The 23,107-nt window shown below is 51.1% G+C and overlaps 1 protein-coding gene across 1 annotated transcript in view; it reads left to right on the top strand.

Moving 5' to 3' along the window:
* The window catches only part of MAPKAPK3 (MAPK activated protein kinase 3), a 38,868-nt gene extending 19,931 nt beyond the window's left edge, over positions 1–18,937 (top strand). Inside the window, exons 3-10 of the mRNA XM_072128559.1 lie at positions 6,557–6,621; positions 6,805–6,884; positions 9,716–9,842; positions 9,910–9,985; positions 10,066–10,190; positions 16,376–16,461; positions 17,000–17,080; positions 18,390–18,937. Coding sequence (XP_071984660.1) covers positions 6,557–6,621; positions 6,805–6,884; positions 9,716–9,842; positions 9,910–9,985; positions 10,066–10,190; positions 16,376–16,461; positions 17,000–17,080; positions 18,390–18,542 — 793 coding nt within the window. The 3' untranslated portion in view covers positions 18,543–18,937. The remainder of the gene's footprint in view (positions 1–6,556; positions 6,622–6,804; positions 6,885–9,715; positions 9,843–9,909; positions 9,986–10,065; positions 10,191–16,375; positions 16,462–16,999; positions 17,081–18,389) is intronic.
* The last annotated feature ends 4,170 nt before the right edge of the window (positions 18,938–23,107 follow it).

Genomic DNA, 23,107 nt, shown 5'->3' with positions numbered 1-23,107 from the left:
GTGATGTGATATACCGCCATGTCGTATTATACCGCGTGATGTGATATATACCGCCATGTCGTATTATACCGCGTGATGTGATATACCGCCATGTCGTATTATACCGCGTGATGTGATATACCGCCATGTCGTATTATACCGCGTGATGTGATATACCCCCATGTCTTATTATACCGCGTGATGTGATATACCCCCATGTCTTATTATACCGCGTGATGTGATATACCCCCATGTCATATTATACCGCGTGATGTGATATACCGCCATGTCATATTATACCGCGTGACGTGATATATACCGCCATGTCATATTATACCGCGTGACGTGATATACCCCCATGTCATATTATACCGCGTGACGTGATATACCCCCATGTCATATTATACCGCGTGACGTGATATACCCCCATGTCATATTATACCGCGTGACGTGATATACCGCCATGTCATATTATACCGCGTGACGTGATATACCCCCATGTCATATTATACCGCGTGACGTGATATACCGCCATGTCATATTATACAGCGTGACGTGATATACCGCCATGTCATATTATACCGCGTGACGTGATATACCGCCATGTCATATAATACCGCGTGACGTGATATACCCCCATGTCATATAATACCGCGTGACGTGATATACCCCCATGTCATATTATACCGCGTGACGTGATATACCCCCATGTCATATTATACCGCGTGACGTGATATACCGCCATGTCATATTATACCGCGTGATGTGATATACCCCCATGTCATATTATACCGCGTGACGTGATATATACCGCCATGTCATATTATACCGCGTGACGTGATATATACCGCCATGTCATATTATACCGCGTGACGTGATATATACCCCCATGTCATATTATACCGCGTGACGTGATATATACCGCCATGTCATATTATACCGCGTGACGTGATATATACCGCCATGTCATATTATACCGCGTGACGTGATATATACCCCCATGTCGTATTATACCGCGTGACGTGATATACCGCCATGTCATATAATACCGCGTGACGTGATATACCGCCATGTCATATAATACCGCGTGACGTGATATACCCCCATGTCATATTATACCGCGTGACGTGATATACCCCCATGTCATATTATACCGCGTGACGTGATATACCGCCATGTCATATTATACCGCGTGACGTGATATACCCCCATGTCATATTATACCGCGTGACGTGATATACCCCCATGTCATATTATACCGCGTGACGTGATATACCCCCATGTCATATTATACCGCGTGACGTGATATACCGCCATGTCATATTATACCGCGTGACGTGATATACCGCCATGTCATATAATACCGCGTGACGTGATATACCCCCATGTCATATAATACCGCGTGACGTGATATACCCCCATGTCATATTATACCGCGTGACGTGATATACCCCCATGTCATATTATACCGCGTGACGTGATATACCGCCATGTCATATTATACCGCGTGATGTGATATACCCCCATGTCATATTATACCGCGTGACGTGATATATACCGCCATGTCATATTATACCGCGTGACGTGATATATACCCCCATGTCATATTATACCGCGTGACGTGATATATACCGCCATGTCATATTATACCGCGTGACGTGATATATACCGCCATGTCATATTATACCGCGTGACGTGATATACCGCCATGTCATATAATACCGCGTGACGTGATATACCCCCATGTCATATTATACCGCGTGACGTGATATACCGCCATGTCATATTATACCGCGTGACGTGATATACCGCCATGTCATATTATACCGCGTGACGTGATATAGCGCCATGTCATATAATACCGCGTGACGTGATATAGCGCCATGTCATATTATACCGCGTGACGTGATATACCCCCATGTCATATTATACCGTGTGACGTGATATATACCGCCATGTCATATTATACCGCGTAACGTGATATATACCGCCATGTCATATTATACCGCGTGACGTGATATAGCGCCATGTCATATTATACCGCGTGACGTGATATATACCGCCATGTCATATTATACCGCGTGACGTGATATAGCGCCATGTCATATTATACCGCGTGATGTGATATATACCGCCATGTCATATTATACCGCGTGACGTGATATACCCCCATGTCATATTATACCGCGTGACGTGATATACCGCCATGTCATATTATACCGCGTGACGTGATATACCGCCATGTCATATTATACCGCGTGACGTGATATACCGCCATGTCATATTATACCGCGTGACGTGATATATACCGCCATGTCATATTATACCGCGTGACGTGATATATACCGCCATGTCATATTATACCGCGTGACGTGATATACCGCCATGTCATATTATACCGTGTGACGTGATATACCGCCATGTCATATTATACCGCGTGACGTGATATACCCCCATGTCATATTATACCGCGTGACGTGATATACCGCCATGTCATATTATACCGCGTGACGTGATATACCGCCATGTCATATTATACCGCGTGACGTGATATACCGCCATGTCATATTATACCGCGTGACGTGATATACCGCCATGTCATATTATACCGCGTGACGTGATATACCGCCATGTCATATTATACCGTGTGACGTGATATACCGCCATGTCATATTATACCGCGTGACGTGATATAGCGCCATGTCATATTATACCGCGTGACGTGATATACCGCCATGTCATATTATACTGTATAGAGAATCCTGCAATATTCTCATTTTCCATCTGTTTACATCCCAATAAATCTCTTCCAGGGAAACGGTTTCCTCACTTTGTATCTAATTTACTAAGGGCCCGATTCACGTTTTCCCGATGTGTTACCCGAATATTTCCGATTTGCGATGATTTTTCCTGAATTGCCCCGGGATTGTGGCGCATCGGCGCCGGCATGCATGTGATGGAAATTGGGGGGCGTGGCCGAATGAAAACCCAACGGATTCGGAAAAAACGCCGCATTTTTGTAAAAAAAAAAAAAAAAAGTGTCGCTGGACAGGCGCTTACCTTCACCAAGTATAGGATGGTGAACTCCAGCGGGCCTCGGGGGACTTCAGCGCAGCAGCGACACCTGGTGGACGTCGGAGGAACTGCCTTAGTGAATCGCCGGAAGACCCGAATCCACCGCAGAGAACGCGGCGCTGGATGGCGAATGGACCGGGTAAGTAAAGTAAAAATAACCATGTGAGCGCGGGTTATAGCGCTGCGCCCCTGTAATCAGACATAACGTCTCTCTAGAACATTTCAGAAATGTCGTCTATAAAATGAAAACCTATGGGTGTAAATGTTTTATGTATTTTCTGGAATGTTCTGAGAGACGTTATATCTGGTTGCTGGGCGCAGCGCTATAACCCGCGCTCACATGGTTATTGTTCTGTGATATTATTCTAGAATATTGTGTAACATTTTATTAGATACAAAGTTTCCCTGGAAAAGATTTATTGGGATAATCAGATGGAGAATCCGGGAATCCCCCCCCCCCGCGCTGCGGATGTGTGATGTGTGATCCGCTGCGGATGTGTGATGTGTGATCCGCTGCGGATGTGTGATGTGTGATCCGCTGGTGATGTGTGATCCGCTGCGGATGTGTGATGTGTGATCCGCTGCGGATGTGTGATGTGTGATGTGTGATCCGCTGCGGATGTGTGATGTGTGATGTGTGATCCGCTGCGGATGTGTGATGTGTGATCCGCTGCGGATGTGTGATGTGTGATGTGTGATCCGCTGCGGATGTGTGATGTGTGATCCGCTGCGGATGTGTGATGTGTGATCCGCTGCGGATGTGTGATGTGTGATCCGCTGCGGATGTGTGATGTGTGATCCGCTGGTGATGTGTGATCCGCTGCGGATGTGTGATGTGTGATCCGCTGCGGATGTGTGATGTGTGATGTGTGATCCGCTGCGGATGTGTGATGTGTGATGTGTGATCCGCTGCGGATGTGTGATGTGTGATCCGCTGCGGATGTGTGATGTGTGATGTGTGATCCGCTGCGGATGTGTGATGTGTGATCCGCTGCGGATGTGTGATGTGTGATGTGTGATCCGCTGCGGATGTGTGATGTGTGATCCGCTGGTGATGTGTGATCCGCTGCGGATGTGTGATGTGTGATCCGCTGCGGATGTGTGATGTGTGATCCGCTGCGGATGTGTGATGTGTGATGTGTGATCCGCTGGTGATGTGTGATCCGCTGGTGATGTGTGATGTGTGATCCGCTGCGGATGTGTGATGTGTGATCCGCTGGTGATGTGTGATGTGTGATCCGCTGGTGATGTGTGATGTGTGATGTGTGATCCGCTGGTGATGTGTGATGTGTGATCCGCTGGTGATGTGTGATCCGCTGGTGATGTGTGATCCGCTGCGGATGTGTGATGTGTGATGTGTGATCCGCTGCGGATGTGATGTGTGATGTGTGATCCGCTGCGGATGTGTGATGTGTGATGTGTGATCCGCTGGTGATGTGTGATGTGTGATCCGCTGTGGATGTGTGATGTGTGATCCGCTGCGGATGTGATGTGTGATGTGTGATGTGTGATGTGTGATCCGCTGCGGATGTGTGATGTGTGATGTGTGATCCGCTGCGGATGTGTGATGTGTGATCCGCTGCGGATGTGTGATGTGTGATGTGTGATCCGCTGGTGATGTGTGATGTGTGATCCGCTGGTGATGTGTGATGTGTGATCCGCTGCGGATGTGTGATGTGTGATCCGCTGCGGATGTGTGATGTGTGATGTGTGATCCGCTGGTGATGTGTGATCCGCTGGTGATGTGTGATCCGCTGCGGATGTGTGATGTGTGATGTGTGATCCGCTGCGGATGTGTGATGTGTGATCCGCTGCGGATGTGATGTGTGATGTGTGATCCGCTGCGGATGTGTGATGTGTGATCCGCTGGTGATGTGTGATGTGTGATCCGCTGGTGATGTGTGATGTGTGATCCGCTGCGGATGTGTGATGTGTGATCCGCTGCGGATGTGATGTGTGATGTGTGATCCGCTGGTGATGTGTGATGTGTGATCCGCTGCGGATGTGTGATGTGTGATCCGCTGCGGATGTGTGATGTGTGATCCGCTGCGGATGTGTGATGTGTGATGTGTGATCCGCTGGTGATGTGTGATGTGTGATCCGCTGCGGATGTGTGATGTGTGATGTGTGATCCGCTGGTGATGTGTGATCCGCTGCGGATGTGTGATGTGTGATCCGCTGCGGATGTGTGATGTGTGATGTGTGATCCGCTGCGGATGTGTGATGTGTGATCCGCTGGTGATGTGTGATGTGTGATGCTGCGGATGTGTGATGTGTGATGTGTGATCCGCTGCGGATGTGTGATGTGTGATGCTGCGGATGTGTGATGTGTGATGTGTGATCCGCTGGTGATGTGTGATCCGCTGCGGATGTGTGATGTGTGATGCTGCGGATGTGTGATGTGTGATCCGCTGCGGATGTGTGATGTGTGATGTGTGATCCGCTGCGGATGTGTGATGTGTGATGCTGCGGATGTGTGATGTGTGATGTGTGATCCGCTGGTGATGTGTGATGTGTGATGTGTGATCCGCTGGTGATGTGTGATGCTGCAGATGTGTGATGTGTGATGCTGCGGATGTGTGATGTGTGATGTGTGATGTGTGATCCGCTGGTGATGTGTGATGTGTGATGTGTGATCCGCTGCGGATGTGTGATGTGTGATGTGTGATCCGCTGGTGATGTGTGATGTGTGATCCGCTGGTGATGTGTGATGTGTGATCCGCTGCGGATGTGTGATGTGTGATCCGCTGCGGATGTGTGATGTGTGATCCGCTGCGGATGTGTGATGTGTGATCCGCTGCGGATGTGTGATGTGTGATCCGCTGCGGATGTGTGATGTGTGATGTGTGATCCGCTGCGGATGTGTGATGTGTGATCCGCTGCGGATGTGTGATGTGTGATGCTGCGGATGTGTGATGTGTGATCCGCTGCGGATGTGTGATGTGTGATGTGTGATCCGCTGCGGATGTGTGATGTGTGATGTGTGATGTGTGATGCTGCGGATGTGTGATGTGTGATGCTGCGGATGTGTGATGTGTGATGTGTGATCCGCTGGTGATGTGTGATGTGTGATCCGCTGCGGATGTGTGATGTGTGATGTGTGATGTGTGGTGTGTGATGTGTGATGTGTGATCCGCTGCGGATGTGTGATGTGTGATGCTGCGGATGTGTGGTGTGTGATGTGTGATCCGCTGCGGATGTGTGATGTGTGATGTGTGATCCGCTGCGGATGTGTGATGTGTGATGTGTGATCCGCTGCGGATGTGTGATGTGTGATGTGTGATGTGTGATGTGTGATGTGTGATGTGTGATGCCCCATTAGTTATTACTATAATATTACGCCGTGTCTTCTGTACATTGTGTCATATAATGCCGTATAATCCAGTCCTGATGCATTCAAGTAACGCAGCGTCTCCGTACTACAACTCCCATCATGCTACAGCAGGAGCGCTGCTCCCCCTAGTGTCACCCCGTCTCATGTGTCTCCGTATTGTGTACGCAGCATGCAGGGCGGGGAGCTCTTCACCCGGATCCAGAAGAGAGGGGACCAGGCGTTCACCGAGCGAGGTGAGGGGCACCGGGGTCTTACACCTCTGCTTGCTGTCATTGAATAGAAGCATTTGTGTATTTTGTTCCTAGATGTGTTTACTGAGGGTTTGTTACAGTGTGTCAGAGCGGTCCCACCCGCTGTATCCTTTCACTGACATGAAGCAGAGATCCAGTGTCACTCTTCTACCTGTTTGTCTCCAGAGGCGTCTGAAATCATGCGAGACATCGGGACGGCGATCCGGCACCTCCACGAGCTGAACATCGCGCACCGGGACGTCAAGGTGAAGACCAGGAAGACACAGTCACACTCACTCACTGACACTCACACTCACTCACTGACACTCACACTCACTCACTGACACTCACTGACACTCACACTCACTCACTGACACTCACACTCACTCACTGACACTCACACTCACTCACTGACACTCACAGACACTCACACTCACTCACTGACACTCACTGACACTCACTGACACTCACACTCACTCACTGACACTCACTCACTGACACTCACACTCACTGACACTCACTGACACTCACTGACACTCACTGACACTCACTGACACTCACTGACACTCACTGACACTCACTGACACTCACTGACACTCACTCACTGACACTCACACTCACTGACACTCACTGACACTCACTGACACTCACTGACACTCACTCACTGACACTCACACTCACTGACACTCACTGACACTCACTCACTGACACTCACTGACACTCACTCACTGACACTCACTGACACTCACTCACTGACACTCACTGACACTCACTGACACTCACTGACACTCACACTCACTGACACTCACTCACTGACACTCACTCACTGACACTCACTCACTGACACTCACTCACTGACACTGACACTCACTCACTGACACTCACTGACACTCACTCACTGACACTCACTCACTGACACTCACTCACTGACACTCACTCACTGACACTCACTGACACTCACTCACTGACACTCACTGACACTCACTCACTGACACTCACTGACACTCACTCACTGACACTCACTGACACTCACTCACTGACACTCACACTCACTCACTGACACTCACCCTGACACTCACACTCACTCACTGACACTCACTGACACTCACTGACACTCACTGACACTCACTCACTGACACTCACCCTGACACTCACTCACTGACACTCACTCACTGACACTCACTGACACTCACTCACTGACACTCACTCACTGACACTCACTCACTGACACTCACACTCACTCACTGACACTCACTGACACTCACTCACTGACACTCACTCACTGACACTCACACTCACTCACTGACACTCACTCACTGACACTCACTCACTGACACTCACTCACTGACACTCACACTCACTCACTGACACTCACTCACTGACACTCACTCACTGACACTCACACTCACTCACTGACACTCACTGACACTCACTCACTGACACTCACACTCACTCACTGACACTCACTGACACTCACTCACTGACACTCACTCACTGACACTCACTCACTGACACTCACTGACACTCACTCACTGACACTCACTGACACTGACACTCACTCACTGACACTCACTGACAATCACTGACACTCACACTCACTGACACTCACTGACACTCACTGACACTCACACTCACTCACTGACACTCACACTCACTCACTGACACTCACTGACAATCACTGACACTCACACTCACTGACACTCACTGACACTCACTGACACTCACTGACACTCACACTCACTCACTGACACTCACACTCACTCACTGACACTCACTGACACTCACTCACTGACACTCACTGACACTCACTCACTGACACTCACTGACACTCACTCACTGACACTCACTGACACTCACTCACTGACACTCACTCACTGACACTGACACTCACTCACTGACACTCACTCACTGACACTCACTGACACTCACTCACACTCACTCACACTCACTGACACTCACTGACACTCACACTCACTGACACTCACACTCACTCACTGACACTCACACTCACTGACACTCACACTCACTCACTGACACTCACTGACACTCACTGACACTCACTGACACTCACACTCACTCACTGACACTCACTGACACTCACTCACTGACACTCACTGACACTCACTCACTGACACTCACTGACACTCACTCACTGACACTCACTGACACTCACTGACACTCACTGACACTCACACTCACTGACACTCACACTCACTGACACTCACACTCACTCACTGACACTCACACTCACTGACACTCACTGACACTCACTGACACTCACTGACACTCACACTCACTGACACTCACACTCACTGACACTCACACTCACTCACTGACACTCACTGACACTCACTGACACTCACTGACACTCACACTCACTCACTGACACTCACTGACACTCACACTCACTGACACTCACTGACACTCACTGACAATCACTGACACTCACTGACACTCACACTCACTGACACTCACACTCACTGACACTCACACTCACAGACACTCACACTCACAGACACTCACACTCACTGACACTCACACTCACTGACACTCACACTCACAGACACTCACACTCACAGACACTCACACTCACTGACACTCACACTCACTGACACTCACACTCACTGACACTCACACTCACAGACACTCACACTCACAGACACTCACACTCACTGACACTCACTGACACTCACTGACACTCACTGACACTCACTGACACTCACACTGACACTCACACTCACTGACAACAGACAATGTCTCTTAGTGACGGTCAGGGATGTCTCTCGGGGATGTCTCTCGGGGATGTCTCTCGGGGATGTCTCTTAGTGATGTCTCGGTGACGTCTCTTAGTGATGTCTCGGTGACGTCTCTTAGTGATGTCTCAGGGATGTCTCGGGGATGTCTCGGGGATGTCTCGGGGATGTCTCTTAGTGATGTCTCGGTGACGTCTCTTAGTGATGTCTCGGTGACGTCTCTTAGTGATGTCTCTTGGTGATGTCTCTTAGTGATGTCTCGGGGATGTCTCGGGGATGTCTCTTAGTGATGTCTCGGGGATGTCTCTTAGTGATGTCTCGGGGATGTCTCTTCCCCCCCGCAGCCGGAGAATCTCCTCTACACGTCTGTGGACACGGATGCGGAGCTGAAGATCACGGATTTCGGATTCTCCAAGGAGACGCTGGTGCAGAACGCGCTGCAGACGCCGTGTTACACTCCGTATTATGTGGGTGAGTGCGGGGTCACGCGGGGGTCACTGCCGCTGACACACTGTAACGACTCCTCTGCTCCCTGCAGCTCCCGAGGTCCTGGGTCCAGAGAAGTATGACAAGTCATGTGACATGTGGTCGCTGGGGGTCATCATGTACATCCTGTAAGTGTAACGCACCATGCAGGGCCCATCAGCACCCGGGAAAGCTGGGTGTCTCCTCTGATCTTCTTGTCCCTCCGTAGGCTCTGTGGTTACCCCCCCTTCTACTCCAACACGGGGCAAGCAATCTCCCCGGGCATGAAGAAGAGGATCCGCATGGGGCAGTACGAATTCCCGGCCCCCGAGTGGAACGAGGTGTCAGAAGAAGGTAAACAGAGCACAGAGCACAGCAGTGTGAGGACTGACTACACATCTCTCCAGGGACAATACATAACACTGACTGCAGAGAGCACAGAGCACAGCAGTGTGAGGACTGACTACACATCTCTCCAGGGACAATACAGAACACTGGCTGCAGAGAGCACAGAGCACAGCAGTGTGAGGTCTGATTACACATCTCTCCAGGGACAGTACATAACACTGGCTGCAGAGAGCACAGAGCACAGCAGTGTGAGGACTGACTACACATCTCTCCAGGGACAATACAGAACACTGGCTGCACAGAGCACAGAGAACAGCAGTGTGAGGTCTGATTACACATCTCTCCAGGGACAATACATAACACTGGCTGCAGAGAGCACAGAGCACAGCAGTGTGAGGACTGATTACACATCTCTCCAGGGACAATACAGAACACTGGCTGCACAGAGCACAGAGAACAGCAGTGTGAGGTCTGATTACACATCTCTCCAGGGACAATACATAACACTGGCTGCAGAGAGCACAGAGCACAGCAGTGTGAGGTCTGAGTACACATCTCTCCAGGGATAATACATAACACTGGCTGCAGACAGCACAGAGCACAGCAGTGTGAGGACTGATTACACATCTCTCCAGGGACAATACATAACACTGGCTGCAGAGAGCACAGAGCACAACAGTGTGAGGTCTGATTACACATCTCTCCAGGGACAATACATAGCACTGGCTGCAGAGAGCACAGAGCACAGCAGTGTGAGGACTGACTACACATCTCTCCAGGGACAATACAGAACACTGGCTGCAGAGAGCAAAGAGCACAGCAGTGTGAGGACTGATTACATATCTCTCCAGGGACAATACATAACACTGGCTGCAGAGAGCACAGAGTACAGCAGTGTGAGGTCTGATTACACATCTCACCAGGGACAATACATAACACTGGCTGCAGAGAGCACAGAGCACAGCAGTGTGAGGTCTGATTACACATCTCTCCAGGGACAATACATAACACTGGCTACAGAGAGCACAGAGCACAGCAGTGTGAGGTCTGATTACACATCTCTCCAGGGACATTACATAACACTGGCTGCAGAGGGCACAGAGCACAGCAGTGTGAGGTCTGATTACACATCTCTCCAGGGACAATACATAACACTGGCTGCAGAGAGCACAGAGCACAGCAGTGTGAGGTCTGATTATACATCTCTCCAGGGACAATACATAACACTGGCTGCAGAGAGCACAGAGCACAGCAGTGTGAGGTCTGATTACACATCTCTCCAGAGACAATACATAACACTGGCTGCAGAGAGCACAGAGCACAGCAGTGTGAGGACTGACTACACATCTCTCCAGGGACAATACATAACACTGGCTGCACAGAGCACAGAGCACAGCAGTGTGAGGTCTGATTACACATCTCTCCAGGGACAATACATAATACTGGCTGCAGAGAGCACAGAGCACAGCAGTGTGAGGTCTGATTACACATCTCACCAGGGACAATACATAACACTGGCTGCAGAGAGCACAGAGCACAGCAGTGTGAGGTCTGATTACACATCTCTCCAGGGACAATACATAACACTGGCTGCAGAGAGCACAGAGCACAGCAGTGTGAGGTCTGATTACACATCTCTCCAGGGACATTACATAACACTGGCTGCAGAGAGCAGAGAGCACAGCAGTGTGAGGTCTGATTACACATCTCTCCAGGGACAATACATAACACTGGCTGCAGAGAGCACAGAGCACAGCAGTGTGAGGTCTGATTACACATCTCTCCAGGGACAATACATAACACTGGCTGCAGAGAGCACAGAGCACAGCAGTGTGAGGTCTGATTACACATCTCTCCAGGGACAGTACATAACACTGGCTGCAGAGAGCACAGAGCACAGCAGTGTGAGGTCTGATTACACATCTCTCCAGGGACAGTACATAACACTGGCGGCAGAGAGCACAGAGCACAGCAGTGTGAGGTCTGATTACACATCTCTCCAGGGACAATACATAACACTGGCTGCAGAGAGCACAGAGCACAGCAGTGTGAGGTCTGATTACACATCTCTCCAGGGACAATACATAACACTGGCTGCAGAGAGCACAGAGCACAGCAGTGTGAGGTCTGATTACACATCTCTCCAGGGACAATACATAACACTGGCTGCAGAGAGCACAGAGCACAGCAGTGTGAGGTCTGATTACACATCTCTCCAGGGACAGTACATAACACTGGCTGCAGAGAGCACAGAGCACAGCAGTGTGAGGTCTGATTACACATCTCTCCAGGGACAATACATAACACTGGCTGCAGAGAGCACAGAGCACAGCAGTGTGAGGTCTGATTACACATCTCTCCAGGGACAATACATAACACTGGCTGCAGAGAGCACAGAGCACAGCAGTGTGAGGTCTGATTACACATCTCTCCAGGGACAATGCATAACACTGGCTGCAGAGAGCACAGAGCACAGCAGTGTGAGGTCTGATTACACATCTCTCCAGGGACAATACATGACACTGGCTGCAGAGAGTACAGAGCACAGCAGTGTGAGGTCTGATTACACATCTCTCCAGGGACAATACATAACACTGGCTGCAGAGAGCACAGAGCACAGCAGTGTGAGGTCTGATTACACATTTCTCCAGGGACAATACATGACACTGGCTGCAGAGAGCACAGAGCACAGCAGTGTGAGGACTGATTACACATCTCTCCAGGAACAATACATAACACTGGATGCAGAGAGGAAAGAGCACAGCAGTGTGAGGACTGACTACACATCTCTCCAGGGACAATACATAACACTGGCTGCAGAGAGCACAGAGCACAGCAGTGTGAGGTCTGATTACACATCTCTCCAGGGACAATACATAACACTGGCTGCAGAGAGCACAGCAGTGTGAGGTCTGATTACACATCTCTCCAGGGACAATACATAACACTGGCTGCAGAGAGCACAGAGCACAGCAGTGTGAGGTCTGACTACACATCTCTCCAGGGATAATACATAACACTGGCTGCAGAGAGCACAGAGCACAGCAGTGTGCGGTCTGATTACACATCTCTCCAGGGACAATACATAACACTGGCTGCAGAGAGCACAGAGCACAGCAGTGTGAGGTCTGATTACACATCTCTCCAGGGACAGTACATACCACTGGCTGCAGAGAGCACAGAGCACAGCAGTGTGAGGTCTGATTACACATCTCTCCAGGGACAATACATAACACTGGCTGCAGAGAGCACAGAGCACAGCAGTGTGAGGTCTGATTACACATCTCTCCAGGGACAATACATAACACTGGCTGCAGAGAGCACAGAGCACAGCAGTGTGAGGTCTGATTACACATCTCTCCAGGGACAGTACATAACACTGGCTGCAGAGAGCACAGAGCACAGCAGTGTGAGGTCTGATTACACATCTCTCCAGGCACAGTACATAACACTGGCTGCAGAGAGCACAGAGCACAGCAGTGTGAGGACTGATTACACATCTCTCCAGGGACAATACATAACACTGGCTGCAAAGAGCACAGAGCACAGCAGTGTGAGGTCTGATTACACATCATTCCAGGGATAATACATAACACTGGCTGCAGAGAGCACAGAGCACAGCAGTGTGAGGTCTGATTACACATCTCTCCAGGGACAATACATAACACTGGCTGCAGGAAGCACAGAGCACAGCAGTGTGAGGTCTGATTACACATCTCTCCAGGGACAATACATAGCACTGGCTGCAGAGAGCACAGAGCACAGCAGTGTGAGGTCTGATTACACATCTCTCCAGGGACAATACATAACACTGGCTGCAGAGAGTACAGAGCACAGCAGTGTGAGGTCTGATTACACATCTCTCCATGGACAATACATAACACTGGCTGCAGAGAGCACAGGGCACAGCAGTGTGAGGTCTGATTACACATCTCTCCAGGGACAATACATAACACTGGCTGCAGAGAGCACAGAGCACAGCAGTGTGAGGTCTGATTACACATCTCTCCAGGGACAATACATAACACTGGCTGCAGAGAGCACAGAGCACAGCAGTGTGAGGTCTGATTACACATCTCTCCAGGGACAATACATAACACTGGCTGCAGAGAGCACAGAGCACAGCAGTGTGAGGTCTGATTACACATCTCTCCAGGGCCAATACATAACACTGGCTGCAGGGAGCACAGAGCACAGCAGTGTGAGGTCTGATGACACATCTCTCCAGGGACAATACATAACACTGGCTGCAGAGAGCAGAGAGCACAGGAGTGTGAGGACTGATTACACATCTCTCCAGGGACAATACATAACACTGGCTGCAGAGAGCACAGAGCACAGCAGTGTGAGGTCTGATTACACATCTCTCCAGGGCCAATACATAACACTGGCTGCAGAGAGCACAGAGCACAGCAGTGTGAGGTCTGATGACACATCTCTCCAGGGACAATACATAACACTGGCTGCAGAGAGCACAGAGCACAGGAGTGTGAGGACTGATTACACATCTCTCCAGGGACAATACATAACACTGGCTGCAGAGAGCACAGAGTACAGCAGTGTGAGGACTGATTACACATCTATCCAGGGACAGCACATAACACTGGCTGCAGAGAGCACAGAGCACATCAGTGTGAGGTCTGATTACACATCTCTCCAGGGACAGTACATAACACTGGCTGCAGAGAGCACAGAGCACAGCAGTGTGAGGTCTGATTACACATCTCTCCAGGCACAGTACATAACACTGGCTGCAGAGAGCACAGAGCACAGCAGTGTGAGGACTGATTACACATCTCTCCAGGGACAATACATAACACTGGCTGCAAAGAGCACAGAGCACAGCAGTGTGAGGTCTGATTACACATCATTCCAGGGATAATACATAACACTGGCTGCAGAGAGCACAGAGCACAGCAGTGTGAGGTCTGATTACACATCTCTCCAGGGACAATACATAACACTGGCTACAGAGAGCACAGCAGTGTGAGGACTGATTACACATCTCTCCAGGGACAATACATAACACTGGCTGCAGAGAGCACAGAGCACAGCAGTGTGAGGACTGATTACACATCTATCCAGGGACAGTACATAACACTGGCTGCAGAGAGCACAGAGCACATCAGTGTGAGGTCTGATTACACATCTCTCCAGGGACAGTACATAACACTGGCTGCAGAGAGCACAGAGCACAGCAGTGTGAGGTCTGATTACACATCTCTCCAGGCACAGTACATAACACTGGCTGCAGAGAGCACAGAGCACAGCAGTGTGAGGTCTGATTACACATCTCTCCAGGGACAGTACATAGCACTGGCTGCAGAGAGCACAGAGCACAGCAGTGTGAGGTCTGATTACACATCTCTCCAGGGACAATACATAACACTGGCTGCAGAGAGCACAGAGCACAGCAGTGTGAGGTCTGATTACACATCATTCCAGGGATAATACATAACACTGGCTGCAGAGAGCACAGAGCACAGCAGTGTGAGGTCTGATTACACATCTCTCCAGGGACAATACATAACACTGGCTGCAGAGAGCACAGAGCACAGCAGTGTGAGGTCTGATTACACATCTCTCCAGGGACAATACATAACACTGGCTGCAGAGAGCACAGAGCACAGCAGTGTGAGGAATGATTACACATCTCTCCAGGGACAATACATAACACTGGCTGCAGAGAGCACAGAGCACAGCAGTGTGAGGTCTGATTACACATCTCTCCAGGGACAGTACATAACACTGGCTGCAGAGAGCACAGAGCACAGCAGTGTGAGGTCTGATTACACATCTCTCCAGGGACAGTACATAACACTGGCTGCAGAGAGCACAGAGCACAGCAGTGTGAGGTCTGATTACACATCTCTCCAGGGACAATACATAACACTGGCTGCAGAGAGCACAGAGCACAGCAGTGTGAGGTCTGATTACACATCTCTCCAGGGACAATACATAACACTGGCTGCAGAGAGCACAGAGCACAGCAGTGTGAGGTTTGATTACACATCTCTCCAGGGATAATATATAGCACTGGCTGCAGGGAGCACAGAGCACAGCAGTGTGAGGTCTGATTACACATCTCTCCAGGGATAATATATAGCACTGGCTGCTGTCTGTGGGGTCACACCTGCTGATGGTTTCCCTGTGACTGATGGGTGCTCTGACTGCTTTCCCTCCATCCACAGCGAAGCAGATGATCCAGCATCTCCTGAGGACGGAGCCGACAGAGCGGATGACAATCACTCAGTTCATGAACCATCCTTGGATAAATGTATGTATGGGACTTCATCAGGATGGGCGGGGCCATTTTGTAAAGGGTGGAGTCATCATTGTAATAGGCGGAGTTGTTCTTCCTGCTGATGCAGTTACAGGTTGCAGTAACCGCTGTGGGGCAGCAGATGGCGCCAGTTCCCGGGTTCAGGATGTATATGAGATTAGAATCCCGGGAACTGGCGCCATCTGCTGCCCAACAGCGGTTACTGCAACCTGTAACTGCATCAGCAGGAAGAACACTCCCCCTGCTGAGCTGGGACAGTACTACAACTGAAAGCAGTATAACCTGCACATCTCTGGGTCCATCTTGGAACAACAGAACAAAACCCTCGACTTTAATAAGAATATTTAATAATTTTAATACAATTTAGATTCAGGCAGAAAATAATTGATATTTTATATTTTTACAGAGGTCCAAGATGAATCCACCAGTGATTCATAGTCAGTACATCACTCTGTCCGCAGGCTGGGGGCTCTGCAGGGTCTGTCTAGTCAGATGGGGGGTCCTTAGTAACAATGTGTTTTCTTGTTTGCAGCAATACATGGCGGTCCCGCAGACCCCCCTACACACAGCGCGTGTCCTGCAGGAGGACAAGGAACACTGGGACGAAGTCAAGGTGCGTATCACAAGGATGTCTCCATTCTGGAAGCTCTGCCCCGATCCGAGATACCCCACTCCTGATGATCCCGGATCTCCTCCCCCTGATCCCAGATCTCCTCCCCCTGATCCCAGATCACCTCCCTCTCATCCCAGATCTCCTCCCTCTCATCCCAGATCTCCTCCCCCTGATCCCAGATCTCCTCCCCCTGATCCCAGATCTCCTCCCCCTGATCCCAGATCACCTCCCTCTCATCCCAGATCTCCTCCCCCTGATCCCAGATCTCCTCCCCCTGATCCCAGATCTCCTCCCCCTGATCCCAGATCACCTCCTCCTCCTCCCCCTGATCCCAGATCTCCTCCTCCTCCTCCCCCTGATCCCAGATCTCCTCCTCCTGGTCCCAGATCTCCTCCCCCTCATCCCAGATCATCTCCTCCCCCTGGTCCCAAATTTCCTCCCCCTGATCCCAGATCTCCTCCCCCTGATCCCAGATCTCCTCCTCCCCCTGATCCCAGATCTCCTTCTCCCCCTGATCCCAGATCTCCTTCTCCCCCTGATCCCAGATCTCCTTCTCCCCCTGATCCCAGATCTCCTTCTCCCCCTGATCCCAGATCTTCTCCCCCTCATCCCAGATCTTCTCCCCCTCATCCCAGATCTCCTCCCCCTCATCCCAGATTTCCTCCCCCTCATCCCAGATTTCCTCCCCCTCATCCCAGATTTCCTCCCCCTGATCCCAGATTTCCTCCCCCTGATCCCAGATTTCTTCCCCCTGATCCGAGATCTCCTCCTCCCCCTCATCCCAGATCTCCTCCCCCTGATCCCAGATCTCCTCCCCCTCATCCCAGATTTCCTCCCCCTCATCCCAGATTTCCTCCCCCTGATCCCAGATTTCTTCCCCCTGATCCGAGATCTCCTCCCCCTGATCCCAGATCTCCTCCCCCTGGTCCCAGATCTCCTCCCCCTGATCCCAGATCTCCTCCTCCTCCCCCTGATCCAGATCTCCTCCCCCTGGTCCCAGATCTCCTCCCCCTCATCCCAGATCATCTCCTCCCCCTGGTCCCAAATTTCCTCCCTCTCATCCCAGATCTCCTCCTTCCCCTGGTCCCAGATCTCCTCTCCCTTGTCCAAGATCTCCTCCCCCTGATCCCAGACCTTCTCTCCCCCTGATCCCTACTCCTCTCCCTTGTCCAAGATCTCCTCCCCCTCATCCATACTCCTCTCCTTTGGATTATAGCCCCTCCCAGCCGCAGGAAATAGATTTCGGCTGTTTGTGACTTTTTGGAGCCTTTTTTGAGACCGACACCTGGTCCTCTTCTTGTGTCCTCAGGAGGAGATGACCAGCGCTCTGGCCACCATGAGAGTGGACTACGACCAGGTCAAGATAAAAGACCTCAACTCGTCCACCAACAGATTACTCAACAAGCGCCGCAAGAAGCAAAGTGATGGGACAGCGCCCCCCCCTGGCTGCAACAACCAATAGGAAGGAATGGCTGCAGACCAGGAAGTGTTGTCAGGGGGTCGCCGGATGATGGAGTGTTGTCAGGGGGTCGCCGGATGATGAAGTGTTGTCAGGGGGTCGCCGGATGATGGAGTGTTGTCAGGGGGTCGCCGGATGATGGAGTGTTGTCAGGGGGTCGCCGGATGATGGAGTGTTGTCAGGGGGTCGCCGGATGATGGAGTGTTGTCAGGGGGTCGCCGGATGATGGAGTGTTGTCAGGGGGTTTGTCGTCTGTGTGATTTTTGGTTGTTTTTATGGTGATTTTACTGTAGAATTTCTGGCTCCGCTGTGGGGCCCCGCGTCTGCTGTGGGCCCCTCCTCACTGTAAATACGTATTTATGGAAAATGACTGCTGATAAAACATTTTTGTCTCAGGATATCGCGATTATTTCACATGATTAATACGACACGGGGATCAGGGACGGATCACACCCTGGGGAGCGTCTCAGTGCAGAGAGCTAAGGGCTCAGCAGTGTGAGGACCCCCCAGGAGACACGACAACGCGCCTCTAGGTCACCTGTACTTCACATCAGACATCAGCGGCTTCTACCTACACGCCTCCTGATAGAGGGCACAGGCAGCTCCTGCTGCAGCCGGGGGACATCAGCGGCTTCTACCTACACGCCTCCTGATAGAGAGCACAGGCAGCTCCTGCTGCAGCCGGGGGACATCAGCGGCTTCTACCTACACGCCTCCTGATAGAGAGCACAGGCAGCTCCTGCTGCAGCCGGGGACATCAGCGGCTTCTACCTACACGTCTCCTGATAGAGGACACAGGCAGCTCCTGCTGCAGCCGGGGGGACATCAGCGGCTTCTACCTACACGCCTCCTGATAGAGGGCACAGGCAGCTCCTGCTGCAGCCGGGTGACATCAGTGGCTCCTACCTACACGCCTCCTGATAGAGGGCACAGGCAGCTCCTGCTGCAGCCGGGGGGACATCAGCGGCTTCTACCTACACGTCTCCTGATAGAGGGCACAGGCAGCTCCTGCTGCAGCCGGGGGACATCAGCGGCTTCTACCTACACGCCTCCTGATAGAGGGCACAGGCAGCTCCTGCTGCAGCCGGGTGACATCAGTGGCTCCTACCTACACGCCTCCTGATAGAGGGCACAGGCAGCTCCTGCTGCAGCCGGGGGACATCAGCGGCTTCTATCTACACGTCTCCTGATAGAGGACACAGGCACCTCCTGCTGCAGCCGGGGGACATCAGCGGCTTCTACCTACACGTCTCCTGATAGAGGGCACAGGCACCTCCTGCTGCAGCCGGGGGACATCAGCGGTTTCTACCTACACGTCTCCTGATAGAGGGCACAGGCAGCTCCTGCTGCAGCCGGGTGACATCAGTGGCTTCTACCTACACGCCTCCTGATAGAGGGCACAGGCAGCTCCTGCTGCAGCCGGGGGACATCAGCGGCTTCTACCTACACGCCTCCTGATAGAGGGCACAGGCAGCTCCTGCTGCAGCCGGGAGGACATCAGCGGCTTCTACCTACACGCCTCCTGATAGAGGGCACAGGCAGCTCCTGCTGCAGCCGGGGGGACATCAGCGGCTTCTACCTACACGTCTCCTGATAGAGGGCACAGGCAGCTCCTGCTGCAGCCGGGAGGACATCAGCGGCTTCTACCTACACGTCTCCTGATAGAGGGCACAGGCAGCTCCTGCTGCAGCCGGGGGGACATCAGCGGCTTCTACCTACACGCCTCCTGATAGAGGGCACAGGCAGCTCCTGCTGCAGCCGGGGGACATCAGCGGCTTCTACCTACACGCCTCCTGATAGAGGGCACAGGCAGCTCCTGCTGCAGCCGGGAGGACATCAGCGGCTTCTACCTACACGCCTCCTGATAGAGGGCACAGGCAGCTCCTGCTGCAGCAGAGGGGACATCAGCGGCTTCTACCTACACGTCTCCTGATAGAGGGCACAGGCAGCTCCTGCTGCAGCCGGGTGACATCAGCGGCTTCTACCTACACGTCTCCTGATAGAGGGCACAGGCAGCTCCTGCTGCAGCCGGGGGACATCAGCGGCTTCTACCTACACGTCTCCTGATAGAGGACACAGGCAGCTCCTGCTGCAGCCGGGGGACATCAGCGGCTTCTACCTACACGTCTCCTGATAGAGGGCACAGGCAGCTCCTGCTGCAGCAGAGGGGACATCAGCGGCTTCTATCTACACGTCTCCTGATAGAGGACACAGGCACCTCCTGCTGCAGCAGAGGGGACATCAGCGGCTGCTGATATACTCCCGGCTGCAGCAGGAGCTGCCTGAGTGACTACAAGTGTCTCTCACCACTTTCCTGTCTGTTCTCTTGCAGTCACTCACCACTTTCCTGTCTGTTCTCTTGTAGTCTCTCACCACTTTCCTGTCTGTTCTCTTGTAGTCACTCACCACTTTCCTGTCTGTTCTCTTGTAGTCACTCACCACTTTCCTGTCTGTTCTCTTGTAGTCACTCACCACTTTTCTGTCTGTCCTCTTGTAGTCACTTACCACTTTCCTGTCTGTTCTCTTGTAGTCTCTCACCACTTTCCTGTCTGTCCTCTTGTAGTCACTCACCACTTTCCTGTCTGTTCTCTTGTAGTCTCTCACCACTTTCCTGTCTGTTCTCTTGTAGTCTCTCACCACTTTCCTGTCTGTTCTCTTGCAGTCTCTCACCACTTTCCTCTCTGTTCTCCTGTAGTCACTCACCACTTTCCTGTCTCTTCTCTTGTAGTCTCTCACCACTTTCCTGTCTGTTCTCTTGTAGTCACTCACCACTTTCCTGTCTGTCCTCTTGTAGTCTCTCACCACTTTCCTATCTGTTCTCCTGTAGTCACTCACCACTTTCCTGTCTGTTCTCTTGTAGTCTCTCACCACTTTCCTGTCTGTTCTCTTGTAGTCACTCACCACTTTCCTGTCTGTTCTCTTGTAGTCACTCACCACTTTCCTGTCTGTTCTCTTGTAGTCACTCACCACTTTCCTGTCTGTTCTCTTGTAGTCACTCACCACTTTCCTGTCTGTTCTCTTGTCGTCGCTCACCACTTTCCTGTCTGTTCTCTTGTAGTCACTCACCACTTTCCTGTCTGTTCTCTTGTAGTCTCTCATCACTTTCCTGTCTGTTCTCTTGTAGTCTCTCACCACTTTCCTCTCTGTTCTCTTGTAGTCACTCACCACTTTCCTGTCTGTTCTCTTGTAGTCACTTACCACTTTCCTGTCTGTTCTCTTGTAGTCACTCACCACTTTCCTGTCTGTTCTCTTGTAGTCTCTCACCACTTTCCTCTCTGTTCTCTTGTAGTCACTCACCACTTTCCTGTCTGTTCTCTTGTAGTCACTTACCACTTTCCTGTCTGTTCTCTTGTAGTCACTCACCACTTTCCTGTCTGTTCTCTTGTAGTCACTCACCACTTTCCTGTCTGTTCTCTTGTCGTCGCTCACCACTTTCCTGTCTGTTCTCTTGTAGTCACTCACCACTTTCCTGTCTGTTCTCTTGTAGTCTCTCATCACTTTCCTGTCTGTTCTCTTGTAGTCTCTCATCACTTTCCTGTCTGTTCTCTTGTCGTCGCTCACCACTTTCCTGTCTGTTCTCTTGTAGTCACTCACCACTTTCCTGTCTGTTCTCTTGTAGTCACTCAGCACTTTCCTCTCTGTTCTCTTGTAGTCTCTCACCACTTTCCTATCTGTTCTCCTGTAGTCACTCACCACTTTCCTGTCTGTTCTCTTGTAGTCTCTCACCACTCTCCTGTCTGTTCTCCTGTAGTCACTCACCACTTTCCTGTCTGTTCTCTTGTAGTCTCTCACCACTGTCCTGTCTGTTCTCTTGTAGTCACTCACCACTTTCCTGTCTGTCCTCTTGTAGTCTCTCACCACTTTCCTGTCTCTTCTCTTGTAGTCTCTCACCACTTTCCTGTCTGTTCTCTTGTAGTCACTCACCACTTTCCTGTCTGTCCTCTTGTAGTCTCTCACCACTTTCCTATCTGTTCTCCTGTAGTCACTCACCACTTTCCTGTCTGTTCTCTTGTAGTCACTGACCACTTTCCTGTCTGTTCTCTTGTAGTCTCTCACCACTTTCCTGTCTGTTCTCTTGTAGTCACTCACCACTTTCCTGTCTGTTCTCTTGTAGTCTCTCACCACTTTCCTCTCTGTTCTCCTGTAGTCACTCACCACTTTCCTGTCTCTTCTCTTGTAGTCACTCACCACTTTCCTGTCTCTTCTCTTGTAGTCACTCACCACTTTCCTGTCTGTCCTCTTGTAGTCTCTCACCACTTTCCTATCTGTTCTCCTGTAGTCACTCACCACTTTCCTGTCTGTTCTCTTGTAGTCACTCACCACTTTCCTATCTGTTCTCTTGTAGTCACTCACCACTTTCCTGTCTGTTCTCTTGTAGTCACTCACCACTTTCCTGTCTGTTCTCTTGTAGTCTCTCACCACTTTCCTGTCTGTTCTCTTGTAGTCACTCACCACTTTCCTATCTGTTCTCCTGTAGTCACTCACCACTTTCCTGTCTGTTCTCTTGTAGTCTTTCACCACTTTCCTATCTGTTCTCTTGTAGTCACTCACCACTTTCCTGTCTGTTC

This window comes from Engystomops pustulosus, chromosome 10 (genome assembly GCF_040894005.1).
Source record: "Engystomops pustulosus chromosome 10, aEngPut4.maternal, whole genome shotgun sequence".
NCBI lineage: Eukaryota > Metazoa > Chordata > Amphibia > Anura > Leptodactylidae > Engystomops > Engystomops pustulosus.
The sequence above is the reverse complement of the archived record's forward strand: the minus strand, read 5'-3'. Positions and strand labels throughout refer to the sequence as shown.